The sequence below is a fragment of the Nilaparvata lugens genome, chromosome 5 (assembly GCF_014356525.2).
Source record: "Nilaparvata lugens isolate BPH chromosome 5, ASM1435652v1, whole genome shotgun sequence".
Lineage (NCBI taxonomy): Eukaryota > Metazoa > Arthropoda > Insecta > Hemiptera > Delphacidae > Nilaparvata > Nilaparvata lugens.
In genome coordinates, this window is record NC_052508.1 from 45,701,086 (window position 1) to 45,718,353 (window position 17,268).

Sequence of the window (17,268 nt, forward strand, 5' to 3'; positions counted from 1 at the left end):
CACCTCTAAAACCATGTTGGGCCTGGTTGAGGAGGTTGTTTTTCACAAAGAAGTTTGTGATTTGCTGCTTCATCTCGGTTTCAATAACTTTGGACAATGTAGGTACTATGGAAATAGGTCTGAAGTTTGATGGAAGTTCTGTATTTCCTTTCTTATGAATTGGCAGAGTTCTTGCTATTTTTAATGCAAGTTAATACTGTTAGCTGTTTCCCCATCAAATCTTACAGATGTCTAGTTAACCCAAATTATTTGGTTTAAACCTCCTGCTTTAGAGGTTTAAACTTTCCCAGAGTTTAAACTCAACACAGAGTTTAAACTGATACTGTGCAAACTGAATTTTAGTTTAAACCAAAAACAAGGATTTGGTTTAAGCTTTAGCGTAAACTTACACTGTGCAAACGGCCCTAAAAATGTTACACATAAATCTCAAAGCCAACCTAAATTGCTTATAAAAGTCCAGAGCAAACCAATGGCAATGATTCTACTAAAACTTCTTCATCTTCGGCGCTATTGCAGCCTCTACTGTTCTTGAAAATGCTACAGTACAAGCTCAGGTAAACACATCCTACTTCTGCTTTGATAGATACAGGAAGCTCTGAGACATTTATTTCACACGGTTTTGCTAAAAAATGTGGACTTGAAATGTACCCTACAACTGGTGCAGTGTCCATGGCTTCAACATCACTAAGAAAGAACATTTCCTTTTATTGTGTAGCTCATTTAGAATTTTCAGGTCAACATTACCCCAAAACAAAATTCAGTGTATTGCCTGATTTGCGTGCTAATGTTATTGTAGACATGACTTACTTAATCAACACTCTGAACTTAGAGTTTCATTGGAGGAACTAAACCCCCATTGACTATCAATTATCTGGCTCCAGCAAAGATAGAACTCCACCACTTTTTGAGTTTTTAACTAAAGACATTAAACCTATAATTACTAAATCCCGAAAGCATTCTCTTGAAGACACTAGTTTCATGAGAAAGAAATTGAGAAACTGCTAGCTGATGGAATTATTGAAGAAAGCAGGTCTCCCGGAGAGCTCAAGCATTTGTAGTGAAGACGAAAATCACAAAAAGCGAATGGTAATAGACTATCAAACTATTAACCGATACACACATCTTGACGCATATCCCTCCCTAGTCTTGAAGATATGGTTTCTAGGTCTCAAAAAACTCTGTATTCACACTATTGACTTGAAAATCGCTTACCACCAGGTACCCCTACGAGAAAAGATCGACCTTTCACTGCATTTGAGGCATGTGGCCGTTTTTATCAATTCGAAGGCTTGCTTTTGGTCTGACAGATGGTGTACCCACTTTTCAGCGAGTCATTGATAATTATTAATATGAAAAACTTGAAAAAACGTATGCATACCTGGATGATGTGACAATATGTGGTAAGAATCAGAAGGACATGATTTGAATCTCAAAAAAATCCTTAGATGCAGTACAAAAATATAATTTTACAATCAATACAGAAAAAATCAAATATTCACTTACTTCAATAAGCTTGCTTGGCTATAAAATTGAAATGGGACAATTTCTCCTGACCCTGAACGTCTGAAACCATTGCTCAATCTTCCACCCCCAGATAATAGAAAGGCTCTTGAGCGAACAATTGGAATGTTTGCACACTATTCCAATGGATATCCAATTATTCAGATAAGCTAAACGGTTCTTACAGCAAAGACCTTTCCTTTGACTTCTGAAGCTATAGCTGACTTCAATCAACTCAAAACTGAGATTTCTAAGGCAGTAGTTAGTACAATTGACGACTTTGAACCTTTTGTGGTTGAAACAGATGCATCTGATTTTTTAATTTCAGCTGTCCTATCACAGTGTGGACGTCCAGTAGCATTCTTTTCTCAGAAGCTGAATGATAGTGAGCGTAAACATTCATCCATTGAAAAAGAGGCTTTTGCTATTGTGTGTGCTCTTAAAAGTGGAGACATTTCTTACTTGAAGATTCTTCAAAATTATCACTGACCAGCGCTCTGTATCATTCATGTTTGATATGACTCATCAAAATAAATAAAAATGAAAAATACAACGATGGCGATTGGAGATGTCATGCTACAATTACGAAATAATTTACAGACCAGGAAAGGACAACCAAGTAGCAGATGCACTTTCCAGAGTGTGTAACAACCCAACCGATAAATTACACTCCCTACACTGTGACTTGTGTCACCCTGGAGTGACCAGAATGATTCATTGGGTAAGAACTCATAATTCCTATTCAGTTGAGGATGTCAGAAAAATGACTTCTTCATGTCAAACATGTAATGCCATTGTTTAATCGACAGAGGCTGGCTCAAACAGCACTCTGGTTTGTGGACTGTATCATATTACATCGAGAACTTTGGGTTGTCTGGCGTCGGGTAGCAATTTGAACAATTAAAATGGCTAAGTGCACAATAACATAGGCCTACCTTCATGTCAAATCCTCCTTGCTTCCAGGATCCCGGGTCCAGATCACGATACGAGACGACACTTGTAATAAATCACAATAAATAATCAATAGATCACTTTGCAAAAATGAAAATCGACATTACGAGAGGTGAGCTGTTCAATTGGCTGTCAATCGACGACTGGCCACAATTATGTTTTGCGCATCACCGTATATTGCCCCCTCCACACACACGCCAGACAAAGGGGAACATTCATATAACGTCCGAACATTCCGCCCACCTTGGAAGAACTTCCAATAACAAAAAAAAAACCCTATAACGAACCCTACTAGGGAAACTAGGAAAGAAAAGGAAAATGTCTTCACTCCTCAGGGGCCCTTGAGGAGACTTGCAAAAAAGGAGTAGGAGGCCCACGGAAAGGAGAGGATGGGACGAGAATAATGACTATATACAACCAATATAGAATAAAAACAAGAAACAAGCAACTTGGGAACCTTTCCCACATATGAAACGAGAAACAAAAAAAACTAACCACTAAACTTATTGAAGTTCCCTTCAATAAGGCCTAATCTTCATCAATAGGGAGGAGACATACCCTATTGACAGCCCTAGTGAGACTTCCCTTTGCAGTCTGTACCTCCACCACTCTCACAACTCCATCCTGTCCAGGAAATATCTTCGTTATTCGGCCAAGCCTCCATTGTAGAGGGGTAGGTTACTTTCCTTTAAGAGAACCATACTTCCAATATTAACATTACTTTGTTTTTTGTACCATTTTGTTCGGGTTTGCAAGCTAGATACATACTCCAATTGCCAACGTTTCCAGAATGAAGATACAATTCTTTTGAAACTCCATCGATTTCTTAAGTTCACCGGTTCAATTGATTCCTCTGGCTCTGGCCAAACCTTTGGGCTTTCCATGAGTACAAAATGACCTGGAGTTAACACACTTAAATCTCTTGGGTCTGAACTAACAGGGGTCAATGGTCTTGAATTCAATATCCACTCAATTTGGGTTAATACAGTACTGAATTCTTCATACGTTAGAATTTGATTACCAACTGCAGCCTTGAGCAATCTCTTAGTAGATTTTATTCCTGCTTCCCAGATTCCTCCCCAATGTGGAGCTGCTGGAGGGTTGAATACCCACTTGATTCCTCGATTACCCAGCTCTCTAGTCATCTCCTCATTGAACCTTGATGCTTTTGTGAGCTCATACCATTGTGACAGTTTTCGGCTTGCTCCCACAAAATTGGTACCACAATCACTATACATCGTGTGAACAGTGCCTCTTCTTGCTAGGAATCGTTTCATTGCAGCTAGAAAAGCATCTGTTGATAATTCCGAGACTAATTCTAGATGTACAGCCCGAGTTGAAAGGCAAATAAATAAACAAATATATGCCTTGTATATTCTAGCCTTCCTCAGTCGCCCTAGGGTATATCAAAAGGTCCACCATAATCAACCCTGTATTTAGGAATGCCTTGACTCCTTGCAGTCTAGCAGACGGGAGGTCTCCCATGAGTGGTTGTTGCCCAGTGGGTTTTGCACGAAAGCATTCCATGCATTTAATTGTTCTCTTACGAATTATGTCTCTTGCTCTCAAGATCCAAAATTGTCTTTGAATGACTGCTTGCAAATTAGCTGGGCCAGGATGTAAATACAGTTTATGGTAGTGATCTATAATCAAATTTGTCACGTGATGAGTTTTTGGGAGCAACAATGGGTATATTTCTATCAGATAGGCTTGAATTTCTCAGTTTCCCCCCACTCTTAGTAACCCAGTTGAATCCATAAAAGGTTCAACTGTTCAAGACTTTTTGTGATGGATTTATCGTTTGATTGTATAGCAGCTATAGCATCGGGAAATGATTCCTTTTGTACTAATGCAATTATAGAGAGCATTGCTTCATTCAACTCTTCAGTGCTCAACGGACCTGTATGTTTGCTAGCTTTATTACAACAGTTGTGAATGAACCTCTTAATCCATGCTGTCACTCTCTTCAATACAGTCAATGAGGAAAATTTATTTATAAGAAGAAGTTCATGTGAGGGCTCTTTACTCTGTGTTGCTAGTGTAATTTTTCTTGCTTCCAATTCAATCTGTTTGGAATTTTCATCATCATTACCGTGGAGTTGGTGTGGCCAGCACTCCAGTGGTTTGGCTAACCAATCAGGACCATTCCACCACAGAGAATTACCAATCAATTCGTTGGGCAATAGTCCACGACTAGCACAATCAGCAGGATTACATTCGGTTGGCACATATCTGAATTGCTCTGTAGACAGGTGTTCCTGTACTTGACTTACACGATTTGCCACAAACGTAGCCCAACGATGAGGTGAAGACCGAATCCAACTCAGTGCCACGGTTGAATCAGTCCAAGCTGCAATATAATCTATGTTTATAATTTTTGAGAGCACTTCTGAACTTCATGTAATAATCTAGCTACTAGGACAACCGCACAAAGCTCCAGACGTGGCAGTGTGATTTTCTTCAATGGAGCTACCTTGGCTTTAGATCTTAGTATTGTGCATACCATGCTACCATCCTTCAATGAGGCTCGCAAATAAACCACTCCAGCATAGCCGCGTTCTGAGCTGTCAGCAAAACCATGCAGCTGTATATTTTCACACAACTCAAAGTTCAAGCAACGAGGAATATTCAGTTTTTCCAACAGGGGTAATTGGTTGCAAATAAACTCCCATTTTTTCACTACCTCCACGGATGCTATATCGTCCCAGTCACATCCAGATTGCCATAGATATTGAATTATACTCTTGATGGTAAGCATGAAAGGTGTCAAATATCCTAATGGATCAAAAATTTGTGCTAAAGTTGATAAAATGTTTCGTTTTGTAGCTAGCTTGGATGGAACCTTTACCCTGTAGAAGAGGTAGTCACCAATTGGATTCCACTGGAAGCCAAGAATTTTAGTGGTTTTGTCAGACTCCAAAGTGAAATCTTTTGCTTCAATAGCACAATGCTCAGGAGGGAGATTTGATAGAATGGCAGGATGATTGCTGGCCCACTTTCGCAATTCAAATTGCCCTTTGATTAACAATTCAGTAAGCTCGGACTGCAGTTGCTTGGCTGCTTCCACTGATGGGACTGATGTGACTATATCATCCATGTAAGTAGAAAACCGTAAAGCTTCAGAGGCTGCAGGGAATCTTTGTCCTTCATCTTCAATCAACTGATGCAAGGTACGAATAGCAAGAAATGGCGATGATGATACACCATACGACACAGTTGTTAGAGTATACTCTTTCATCTTCTCTCTCATCAGCTCGCCAAAAAATCCGTTGGAAGTCATGATGTTTCCTATTCAACGAGATATTTCTATACATTTGTCTAATATCACAAACAATTGCCACCTCCTGAGATCGAAATCTCAACAATAGACTTGAAATATCTAATTGTAAGCTGGGCCCAATGTGGAGAATCTCATTCAATGAAGGACCATTTTCAGTTTTCATTGAGGCATCAAAGACTACCCGAAATTTACTGATATTTCCATCCTCTGTTATACGACAAATACAATGATGAGGAATGTAAAAATTGTATTTGGTTTGGTTGACTGGTTCGGGTGCTAGCACCATGTGCTTTTGTTTCAAATAATCCTCCATAAACTCATTATACAACTGTCTCAATACAGGATTTTTTGATAACCTACGTTCCAATAGTATAAATCTTTTCAAGGCTAATTCTCGACTCTCATTTAATAATTCTGGTGTTTCCTTGAATGGTAATTCTACAATGTATCTACCAGTATTCGAACGACAAACAGTTGTTTTGTATATCTCTTCACAGGCCATTTCACTTTCCGATAATTCTTTGTCATAGGTGGCTCTTCTACGGCCCAAAATCGCTTCAACAACTCTTCTAAATTAGAATTGGAATACGTGCACAGATTATTTGAGATAGTAGAACTCTCTCTGATACCTTACCCATCAGGCAGTAGCCCCATACAGTTTCTAGGGCAGATGGTGTACCCGCTGGACCAATCACCTTTCTTCCAGTCAGAATGAAGGGGAAGTATTCAGCACCCAATAAATATCAACCTCCTCTGAAAGGAAAAATTCAGGATCTGCTAGATCCAGTCCTTCAATATGTGCCCAGTACGCATTTCTTATCTGATTTGTAGCTGCTATCTTGTTGACTACCAACGCGGTAACTTTTAATGAAGGGGGTTCGGTGTTTCAAATTCACAGTTAGTGATTTCATCTGCTACTTCCAATTTAGTATCAGATAATCCATAGATTGGCAAGCTATGTGTTTTCTGCACCACTAAACCCAGTTTTTTCATGCATCGCCTTGTAATAAATGACTCGGTGCTTGCACTATCCAATAATACTTTGACCGTTTGATAATTGCCTTGATTATCTCGAACTTCCGTTCTAACAGTTGATAACAATACTACGGAACTCTTTACATTCGAGAAAACCTTCTTAGCTGAGTCAGTAACAAATGTTTGATGGCCTTGATCAGCGGCGTCGTGCACGTCTACCCTGCTCATTTGTTTATTACCGGCCAATGTGTTGGTGTTTTCAACAGACGGCTGTCTCGGCTCTAAATGGAGGAGCGAATGATGGCGCGAATTACAGTGACTGCACGGCTTCCTTTCCTACAATCTCTAATAAAGTGCCCTGCCAACAACAGCATAGACATAGTTTCCATTCTTTTACACGTTTTAATCTATCAGACGGTTTGAGATTCAAGAACACTTCACAGTTTTCCAGTTCATGAGAATTATTACATTCAATACATTTCAGCTCGTCCGATTTCGCTTTAACAATCATAGCTGAAGCTTGTAATTTCCCATAGCGGGTTTTGATTTCCCAAACTGCTTACGTGAGGAGGCTTCTGACGATGTAGATGACCCCAATAAATCAGTGGATTTAGTAGCCTCCAATAACAGCTTCATCATTCAAAAATATTTGGAAGTTTTTCAAATCGGATACTGTTCCATTTCTTAGCAGTCTCTGCCACTTCTCTCTCAATCCTTCAGTCAGTTTTTTACGTAAGACAAATAATAACGGAATCGACCAGTCATTAACTGCATGACCAATTGGTTTTAGTGCTGCAATATACTCAGCTAAATGAGTGATGAATTTTCGTAGCGAGTCTGGTTGCTTATTAACTGCTGGCATATCAAAAATTGCTTGCAAGTATGCGTCAGTCAGATTGTAAGAGTCATTGTAGCGATTCAATAATAATTTCCATGCCTCAGCATAATGATCACTTGTCAATGGGACCACAGAAATGACTGACAGTGCATCGCCTCTCAGTACAGACCGAAGATACATATGTTTTTGTATGTCAGCAATTTGACCATTATTATGAACCGTGGCTTCGAATAAATCTTTAAATTGACTCCAAATTTTCAAATCGCCGTCAAAAGTCATTAAAGGAAGCTTAGGTAGGGCAACTGGCGAGATATTTCCAGTTGTAGGTGAAGAAGCTACATTGGAAGAACTAATATTCAAATTGTTTGAGTGGATGGTAAGGTTTCGAGAATAGCCTTGACATTAGTGTCAAAAAGTGTCATCAAATTTTCAAGGTCACTTGTTTCCAATCGAGGATTTTGTTGTTATAGTAGCTCTGCATCTTATCTATTATGTCATTGAACTCCACCTGGTGGTGATCGATATGCTCACCCATAACTTTCAATAAATTCTTCATTTTTTTATTTTTCGGATCTTTTCGACAGCTTCGGCAGTGTCATTGAATAACTTTCAATATTTAAAACCATTTCACAAGCAGTCAGATCATTCTCAATTCATCTATTTGATTAAAATCATTCTTCATCAGAAAGAAACTCAAATTCATAAAATCTTGTTTTAAAAGTCATAAAATTTTTAAATCAGTCAGGTTACAAGAACATTGTCTCCAATCGCCTGTATCTCTTGTAAGCCTCTCTATGTGATAAGATTCCCCTGAGAATCACAATAATTTTTTGCACACTAAGCGCCGTTTGCACAGTATAGATTGCTAAACTCAATTAAGTTAATCGAGTTTAAGTTAATCTGAAAGTTTAAACTCAGTGCATTTACTAATCCAGTTTAAGTTTAACTAGTTTAGGGTTAAGTTGGTAATAGAATGTCATAGTTTATAATATCAGGAAGGCTGACTTTTACAGGAAATTTGTTATTTGTTATAAACCATCAGTAAATTGAGGTTATGTAGCTACTACTATTTCCTTGTTCAAAATCCACAGAGCTGTAAGCTGTACGGTAATAAAAGTGAAAAGCGATCAAGAAATTCTTCAAAAAATGATGAAATGCTATATTACTATTAGATACAAACTTATATTTAGTAGGCACCAAAAAATATATTTTAGAATGTTTTTAAAAAAGCAATTTTGTTACGCTTAAATCTACTACGGTCTTCCTCGTTTATTAGAAATCTCTCAAAAGCAAAATATCTCAGTTAGCCTATGTGTTATTAAAAATATGTTTTCTAATCAAAGACCACTGTTAAGAATTGTCTTATTTTCTATCAAGTGGTTCATTTAATCAAATACTGGATTGACAGTTGCTTTACTCAAGCAAAACCGTTAAGAAAATTCTCTATCATCCTAGAAATTTAAATCATTCGTTTTTGCCCAATTTTTCTTAGTTTTAAAATTTCTTCGCAGTCATCTTTATCAATCGCATTAAAAACTTCTATCAATTCCTGTCAATTCTATCAATAATGATTCACCATAACCTAAATAATTATTATCGTCTACAGAAGCATTTAAAACAACAATCGACAACTAATTTACTTACTTGATACTTGATGTCTTCGTCCTTGACTGGGGGTACCAGACAGACTGTGTCAGAGGTTTTAAAATAGTGGCTCCTCAGCCAGCTCAGTCAATGAATAAAACAGTTTTAAAATAGTGGCTCCTCAGCCAGCTCAGTCAATGAATAAATTGGTCTATTCATTAATGCCTGTCTGATGAGAAAGCAGAATCTAGTGCGAGGTTTATTTCTCACTTCAATTGGGAGTCTGTTATAAAATCTTAGTGCAGCTGATGGAAAACTTCTCTGCGTGCTGGCCAACCGGCTGCGAGGAACTTCCAGATTGGTAGCATGGCGAGTGTTGTGGCTGTGAATTTCGTTTCTTCTCACCAACTTATGCTGATTGTCCCTGACATAGATCAAGGAGGACAGAACATACTGACTGTATATGGTGAGAATTCAGTTCCTTGAAAAGTGGCCTACAATGATCTCTATGTCCTGCAAAAGAGATGATTCTGATTGCCTTCTTTTGCAGTAGTAGCACATCGTGACAAGAAGGTGCGTGTCCCCACAGCAGTAGACCATATCCGATGTGACTGTGAAACAGGGAATGGTAAGCTGATAACAGGTAGTCTCTGCAGACAATATGTCTCAGCTTCCTAAGCAGGTATATCACCCTGGACAATCTCTTGCAGACTTCTGTCACATGGCAGCTCCATCGCAACCTGCTGTCTATCCAGAAGCCCAGGAACTTTACAGGCTCTGCCTCCAATGTTGTCCTCTTTAGGGAACAGACCAGTAAGTTTAAGTTTGTTTTCTCGTCATTTAGCATCAGCTTGTTTGCTGCAAACCAGGTCCTGGCGACATTTAGTTGGAGAACTGATCTTTCCACCGCTTCTTCCACAGTTTTACCTCTAGCAGTCAATGTGGTATCATCTGCAAAGAGTATGGAGCTCTCATTGTTTGGGAAGTCATTCATAAGCAGGATGAATAGCAGGGGACCCAACACTGAGCCCTGTGGCACACCATGATCCACATTTTTAATGCCTGATGAGGCTCCCTCAAGTGAGACCACTTGCCTTCTATTTTCTAGGTAGCTTCTTAGGTGTTCAGTACTGTTCCCTGTACACCATACTTCTCCAGCTTCTTGACAAGTATGCCATGAGGCACACAGTCGAACGCCTTGCTCAGGTCGCAAAGCGTGATTGAAAGGAAATCTCCATACTCGAAAGCTGACTGTATTTTTTCTGTCAGGGACATAAGTGCACTAGCAGTTGAACGAACACCTCTAAAACCATGTTGGGCCTGGTTGAGGAGGTTGTTTCTCACAAAGAAGTTTGTGATTTGCTGCTTCATCTCGGTTTCAATAACTTTGGACAATGTAGGTACTATGGAAATAGGTCTGAAGTTTGATGGAAGTTCTGTATTTCCTTTCTTATGAATTGGCAGAGTCCTTGCTATTTTTAATGCAAGTTAATACTGTTAGCTGTTTCCCCATCAAATCTTACAGATGTCTAGTTAACCCAAATTATTTGGTTTAAACCTCCTGCTTTAGAGGTTTAAACTTTCCCAGAGTTTAAACTCAACACAGAGTTTAAACTGATACTGTGCAAACGGAATTTTAGTTTAAACCAAAAACAAGGATTTGGTTTAAGCTTTAGCGTAAACTTACACTGTGCAAACGGCCCTAAAAATGTTATACATAAATCTCAAAGCCAACCTAAAATGCTTATAAAAGTCCAGAGCAAACCAATGGCAATGATTCTTCTAAAAGTCATCCAGCATCTTTTCTTTTTCCCCATCAACACTAACATAAACAATCTTGAACAATTTGAAAATTTTCCTCGATTTCCTGTTGAAAGTTTTGCCCTATATTAGATACAGATTCAAGCATCCTTCTTCGAGCGAATTCACCATTTTGTTGAATGCTTTCATATCCATTTTTGATCTTGCTCTTGTTTTCATGCAAAAACTTGTTTTGTGTAACAAACTTTTACACAATTCTTTTTTTAATGATTCTATCTCACTTCCAACACCAATGTTGTAAATGTGCTTTTGTAACTAACACTTTATTCATTAAAAGTTTACATTTATAAACAAGATAAAAACAAAATACTACATCAATTTAGAACGTTCATCATAAAACTCCAACTTTAAACTCAACTAGTTATTTACTTGTAAACGTTCGTTGCTAAAAACAGTCATCTTGACAACCGTGCTCACATGATAAGTATCCATGTAGGGCTAGCCTACATCAATACAGTAGTCGACAGTAATAGGCTTGAGTTGACAAAAAATTAGATCCAAATTAGAAACATAAACTACCTATGCCATGAGATATTATAATTATACATATCTGATTATGCTATCTTTTCTTTATGGTTTAACCCACCTGCAGTTAAGTTTTGATTTAAAATTACATTGCGCTGACAGTCGTGAGTCACTCTTAAGTATAAAAAATGTCCCATCAATATTAATAATGTGAAATAGATTATTTTAATTTAAAAATATATATTTCAAATTTTAAAAATGAACCAATATTTTTATTTGATTCGTACAGGTGCGCTCCGCAATTTCGATTCGATTGGTTCATCAAATCCAGAACGGCTGTAGAACTTCAGAGACGATGCAACACCTTGATCACATTGATCGAACGAGAAAATCAAGATTTGGAAGAGAAAGAGCGAGCCGAAAAGAAGAAGAGAGGACCTCGCGGTGCGGCTGCTAAAAGAAAAAGTGAAAATGTCGGCAGCAACACCCCTGAACAAAAAACGCCAAACAAGAAAAAGAAGAAATAGAGAGACAAGTACTGTTTGAATGGATGTTTTTACTGTTGTATTTTGAAAACTGTGAAAATTGCACTTTTTTATTGTGAAGCCCTTTTGTTCTTATTGAAAGCGTATTTTATTTTATATAAAGCGTAATTTATCTTATGCATAATAATTATGAATCTTGTAAAAATGTGACTTTTCTTACTTAAATGTTGTATTTTCCAATTGTTTAGTTTTGTTAGAATCATATTGTTAGAAGCACATTATTTGCAACTACAATTTTCATTTCACGTGAACTAAAGTATTGAACATGAAAATATGACCATGCGTGAAAGCAAAATCTGATTTTGTTTTGTGATTCATTGATATTGTAAACAGAAGTGACAGTTCTTGTGATTCGATGTACGAGCAAATGCAGTACCTCATTCTGTCAACTTTTATTTGCTGATCTACAATATTTGAAAAAAGAATAAAAATTTCATGGACTGTTTTATCATCTAGATTAACCCTCAATTATTCAGGAATGAATATTTTATTAGAATTTCAACAGTTGGCCAAGAAAGAGTTTTACTGTATTTGTACTAACAAGAGGAAATAATAAAATACTGTTGCTTTGATTGTAGGCTTCTTACATAGTCATGTAAGAGATCGTTCCGCACAGAATATCAGCTCTCTTGTTAGTTCATCAACAAAACAAAAGAATTTCAAAAATGAGCCTTGGGGCCGAAATTCTAAACGATTTTTTCTACAACTGCACGTAAAAAAGAATTTTTCTACAACTGCACATAAAGAAAGAATTTACATACTCAATTCTCCTCGTAAAACAGCTTATTTCTGAGGAGAATCTACTTTTTCGCTCGCTAACCATCCGTGCATGCGCAGTAGATTTTCTTTACGCTCGCTGATCATTCGCGCATGCGCAGAAGAGTTTCTTTACGCTCGCTAATCAGTTGATGGCAGCTCGCCAAAAAGTCAGATCTTAACCTAAAAAGTCGGTAATTTTAACTCCGCCGTTATAAGTAATTTAACAGGTTTGGGCAGTTGTAGAAAAAAAATTGTATGTAATTCGCGCGTAATGCTTCTTTATTGCTCTTGCAAAATTATCACGCTTCGCGTCGCATGATTACTGTTTTGCGCGAGCGATTAAGTCTCGCATTACGCTCTTAATATATAAATAGCTATTACATACTCAATTCTCCTCTTAAAACAGCTTATTTTCGAGGAGAATCTACTTTTTCGCATGCGCTGTAGATTTTCTTTACGCTCGCTAATCATGCGCAGAAGAGTTTCTTCACACTCGCTTATCAGCTAATGATAAGCAGCTCGCCAAAAGTAGGTCAGATCTTAACCTAAAAAGTCGTTAATTGTACGGTTTACCGGTTCTGCAGCCATGATGGATAATGAATATCAATGAAGACGAATTATTATCAACTCCGCCAGATACAAGTAATTTAACAGGTTTGTGCAGTTGTAGAAAAAAAATTGTATGTAATTCGCGCGTAATGCTTCTTTATTGCTCTTGCAAAATTATTACGCTTCGCGTCGCGTGATAATGTTTTACGTGAGCGATAAAGTCGCGCATTATGCTCTCAATACATAGCTATTATGATTAGGGATGGGTATCGATACATCGATGTTTACTGTTCGATGTTTTTCACTTATCGATGGTTTCACCTAGACCGGTCATCCGATGTTTTTCCCAACTAAAAAGTAAAAACAATTCTAATTTTTTAATTTGATACAAGTTTTTTTTTATTTTTTGTTTGAAGAGGATTATCTTGAGAGCAATAAAGCAATAGTAACAGAATTATAATCATTATCTTTATCATGTTTAGTGTTTTTCGTGAATATAGATCACTCTTATGAAAGATCTCGCATAAGTTTTGATTTCCTGCAGATTGCTATTCTTATTTTTCAATCAGGCTCTCTGTATTTTTATGTGAGACTGTTGGATACTCTTGAAGATTTACATTAATTCTGTGGTCCGTGTCAAGGTTAGATAGTTAGTTATTTAGAATTGAATAAGAGGTCGGATTCTTCGTTTCTTAGGAAGAAAGAGTTTTTTCTTACTACAATTATTTCCTCAACATGTGTTTAACTAATTAATCTAGCTCTGGAAAAGAGGTCCTCGTATTGTAAGGAGTGCAGATATCAATATAAAAAACTTAATCCATTTCCTAAAAAATCTATCAGGTATTGAATGAATACGATATGAGTAGATTGCTAAATGATTGCTAAAATTAGCTTAGGGTGAAATTTCAAGACCGAATCCTCAAGGATATCCAGAGAGGTTTCAGACTAGACCATGAAGATGACAAATCTTGTGAACTAGAGTTGATGTATCTTTCTAGTCACAACCTGACTTCAATTATTCGGAAGACTGTTACTTGAATACCACAAGTCCAAAATTGCTGTGATTCCAGTTAGTAACTGTTAGAATATTGGAACAATAGCTCCAGATAAAATTGTAGTCACTTTAGAAGCTCTTTTTTTTGCTCTACAATCTGAGATCAGGTAGAGCGCTCTATCTCATATTCCAGATACACCTGACAACAATGCTCCTTGTATTGTGAAAAACACCTAGTTTTCAGCTTCAAGCATTATCACCAACTACATTGTCCTCACATTGATATTTCGCACAACGACATAAGTTCTTGAGATTATGTTCTATGAGAATCACCCGTAAGATACACTTCATTTCAGTATTTCCTAGTGGAGAGGCGCGCTTAAGGACACCTCAAGGATCAAAATTTCAAACACATAACTTTTGACACAATGCTCAGATTTCATCGTACTACACTTCATCCTTCTCGGCTCGTCACGACGGTTCAAAATCATGCATAATACGTCAAATTCGGTCGAAAAATGGAAAATTTATTGTTGAGTGTACTTAAGCCCATATTCCAATACACAAAAAATGACCAATTTCTATATTCAAAGTTGCATGTCTTGTAAAATACTTCTGATAAAATTTCCAAATCTAGTGAGAATGTGAAAATTGTCCCCCTCTACCCACTTCAATAAATAATACTTTCGATTCCAAAACAATTTGGAAGTTGAGATTTTAAAAATGGCGATTTCAGTTTTTACATTTTTTTCGTAAGTTTACTGTTGATCAAGAGTTTCTAAAACGAGTCTGATAAATCATAGAAACTTACGATTGATTACAAATTGTAGATAAATTCATCCTCTACGAGCTCAGTTGCCTAAAATCCATCTTGAATCACTTTTCGCTATCATAGAACTGCCAAAACCGTTAATATGAGAAAAATATCTACAATTTCCGGATTTTTTTCAACAATCAAATCTCACTTTAAGAACATATTTTTCCATGAATTGCTTACAGCAGATGAAATAGAAAATTCTATTGTACATTTCAAGATCATGTAATAATTTTTATAATAAGGGGTTACCGAGAATACCGAGATACATAGCTTTGAATATAGAAATTGACCATTTTTTATGTATTGAATATGGGCTTAAGTACCTACACTCAACAATAAATTTTCTATTTTTTGACCGAATTATGATGCATGATTTTGAACCGCCTCGGCGAGCCGAGAAGAAAGAAGTGTAGTACGATGAAATCTGAGCATTGTGATTCTTACCCATGAACTTATGTCATTGTGCGAAATATCAATGTGAGGACAAAGTAGATGGTGATGATGGTTGAAGCTGAAAATTAGGTGTTTTTCACAATACAAGGAGCATTGTTGTCAGGTGTACCTGGAAATCTATATGACATAGAGCGCTCTACCTGATCTCAGATTGTATAGCACAAAAATACGCCTAGAGGATTTTGAAATATACATCTAAATTGTAACAATCGGATGATATTGTTGATAAAACTAAACAAATCAAATTCATCAAAATTGATTTTTCTTCAAATTTCAATCATTTTTGAAAAATAATAACTAAGTACTCATTGGAGATAGGGAGTTCCGAGTGATCTCATTTTTTCAGAATTTTATAATCTGGGAGAGATTTGGCAGAAATAGCTGAAAACTGGAAAATGAGCCGAAAATACGAGATTTTTGGGCTATTCTGTATCTAGCACAAGGAAATCTTGCATGAAGAAATTGGTTCTGGACTCCTCTTATGTACCCAAATAATATATTAAAAAATCAGAACTACAATATAAATTTCAAACACACCCCCTTTTTTATGTCTATATTGACTGGCCTAATAGTATCATCCATAAAAACGTAGGGCGATAAACGATGTTTACTGTTCGATGTTTTTCACTTATCGATGTTAGGATGAAAAAAACATCGATGTTTTTCACTTATCGATGTTAGGATGAAAAAAACATCGATGTTTTGTCTTTCGATACCCATCCCTAATTATGATGTCTTAGTCTTAGACTGGCCACTATCGGTAGGACATGCAAAATTACTGTAGGCAACGCGCACACACCGTTCATCATGCATGTTTTGTCATCAGCTTCTAACATAAAATAAACAATAAATAAACCACTAAAAATCACAAATTATAATGATGGAGAAATAATTCAACCTCAAATAGAGCAGCGAAGGAAAAATTCTACTATGATGACAACAATGTACGACGAGAAGTGGTGTATCATGCATGTCCTACCGTTAGTGGCCAGCCTTAGCGGCAAAGCCTACCAATAACAGAAAGCAACTGAAGTAATACTCGTAGTATATTAATATTCTAATTGATTATAAATGATGGATCAACTATAGTATTTGAAATGAAAAATCCTCATACAAATAAAAATATGAGAGTTCCCAATTTTTTTAAAATAATTGATAAATTTAGCATTGCTGCATACCAGGTCAGTACACTGACTTGGTGTTGTATTCAAGAATACGACGACTTAATGCAGAAATTTAAATTGACAAGATAGTGTTTAGCTTAATGTTGCTGCGTATATTTGCCAAATCATTCATTAGTATCTGGAGTTTTTATTTCCATGTTTGTTAGCTTCATATTATCATAGAGAAAAGATAGCATATTATGCTATTATCTTATTAAGAAGATATCCCATGGTATATAGGGTGTGGTGTTGTATGTTTCCGTCTTCAAGTCGATTATTACTGTCTTGACCGGGTGAGAGTGTATGAACGGTACAGTATGAGAGAACAAACAGTGAAATTTGGAACAACATATACGCCCTACGCTACGGGATATCTTCTCATGCTATCTTTTCTCTATGATATTACTCAAAAAATCAACAACTACGGTAATTAGGTGGTTGCAGTGTTGCATCAACTATTGCCATACTCAAGATTGGTGCAACTCACCAATGTACGAGTGTATAAAATGACAAACAACATTTCTGTAGTGTTACATATTTATTTGGAATCTGTTGAAAGAACATAAGAATGGAA

The 17,268-nt window shown here is 36.8% G+C and overlaps 1 protein-coding gene across 2 annotated transcripts in view; it reads left to right on the top strand.

The window, feature by feature from the left end:
• LOC111048405 (chromatin-remodeling complex ATPase chain Iswi) overlaps positions 1-12,531 on the top strand; it is a 34,985-nt gene extending 22,454 nt beyond the window's left edge. For both annotated transcript variants that reach the window (XM_039428431.1, XM_022334275.2), the window contains exon 10: positions 11,704-12,531. In XM_039428431.1, coding sequence (XP_039284365.1) covers positions 11,704-11,941 — 238 coding nt within the window. In that variant the 3' untranslated portion in view covers positions 11,942-12,531. The remainder of the gene's footprint in view (positions 1-11,703) is intronic.
• The last annotated feature ends 4,737 nt before the right edge of the window (positions 12,532-17,268 follow it).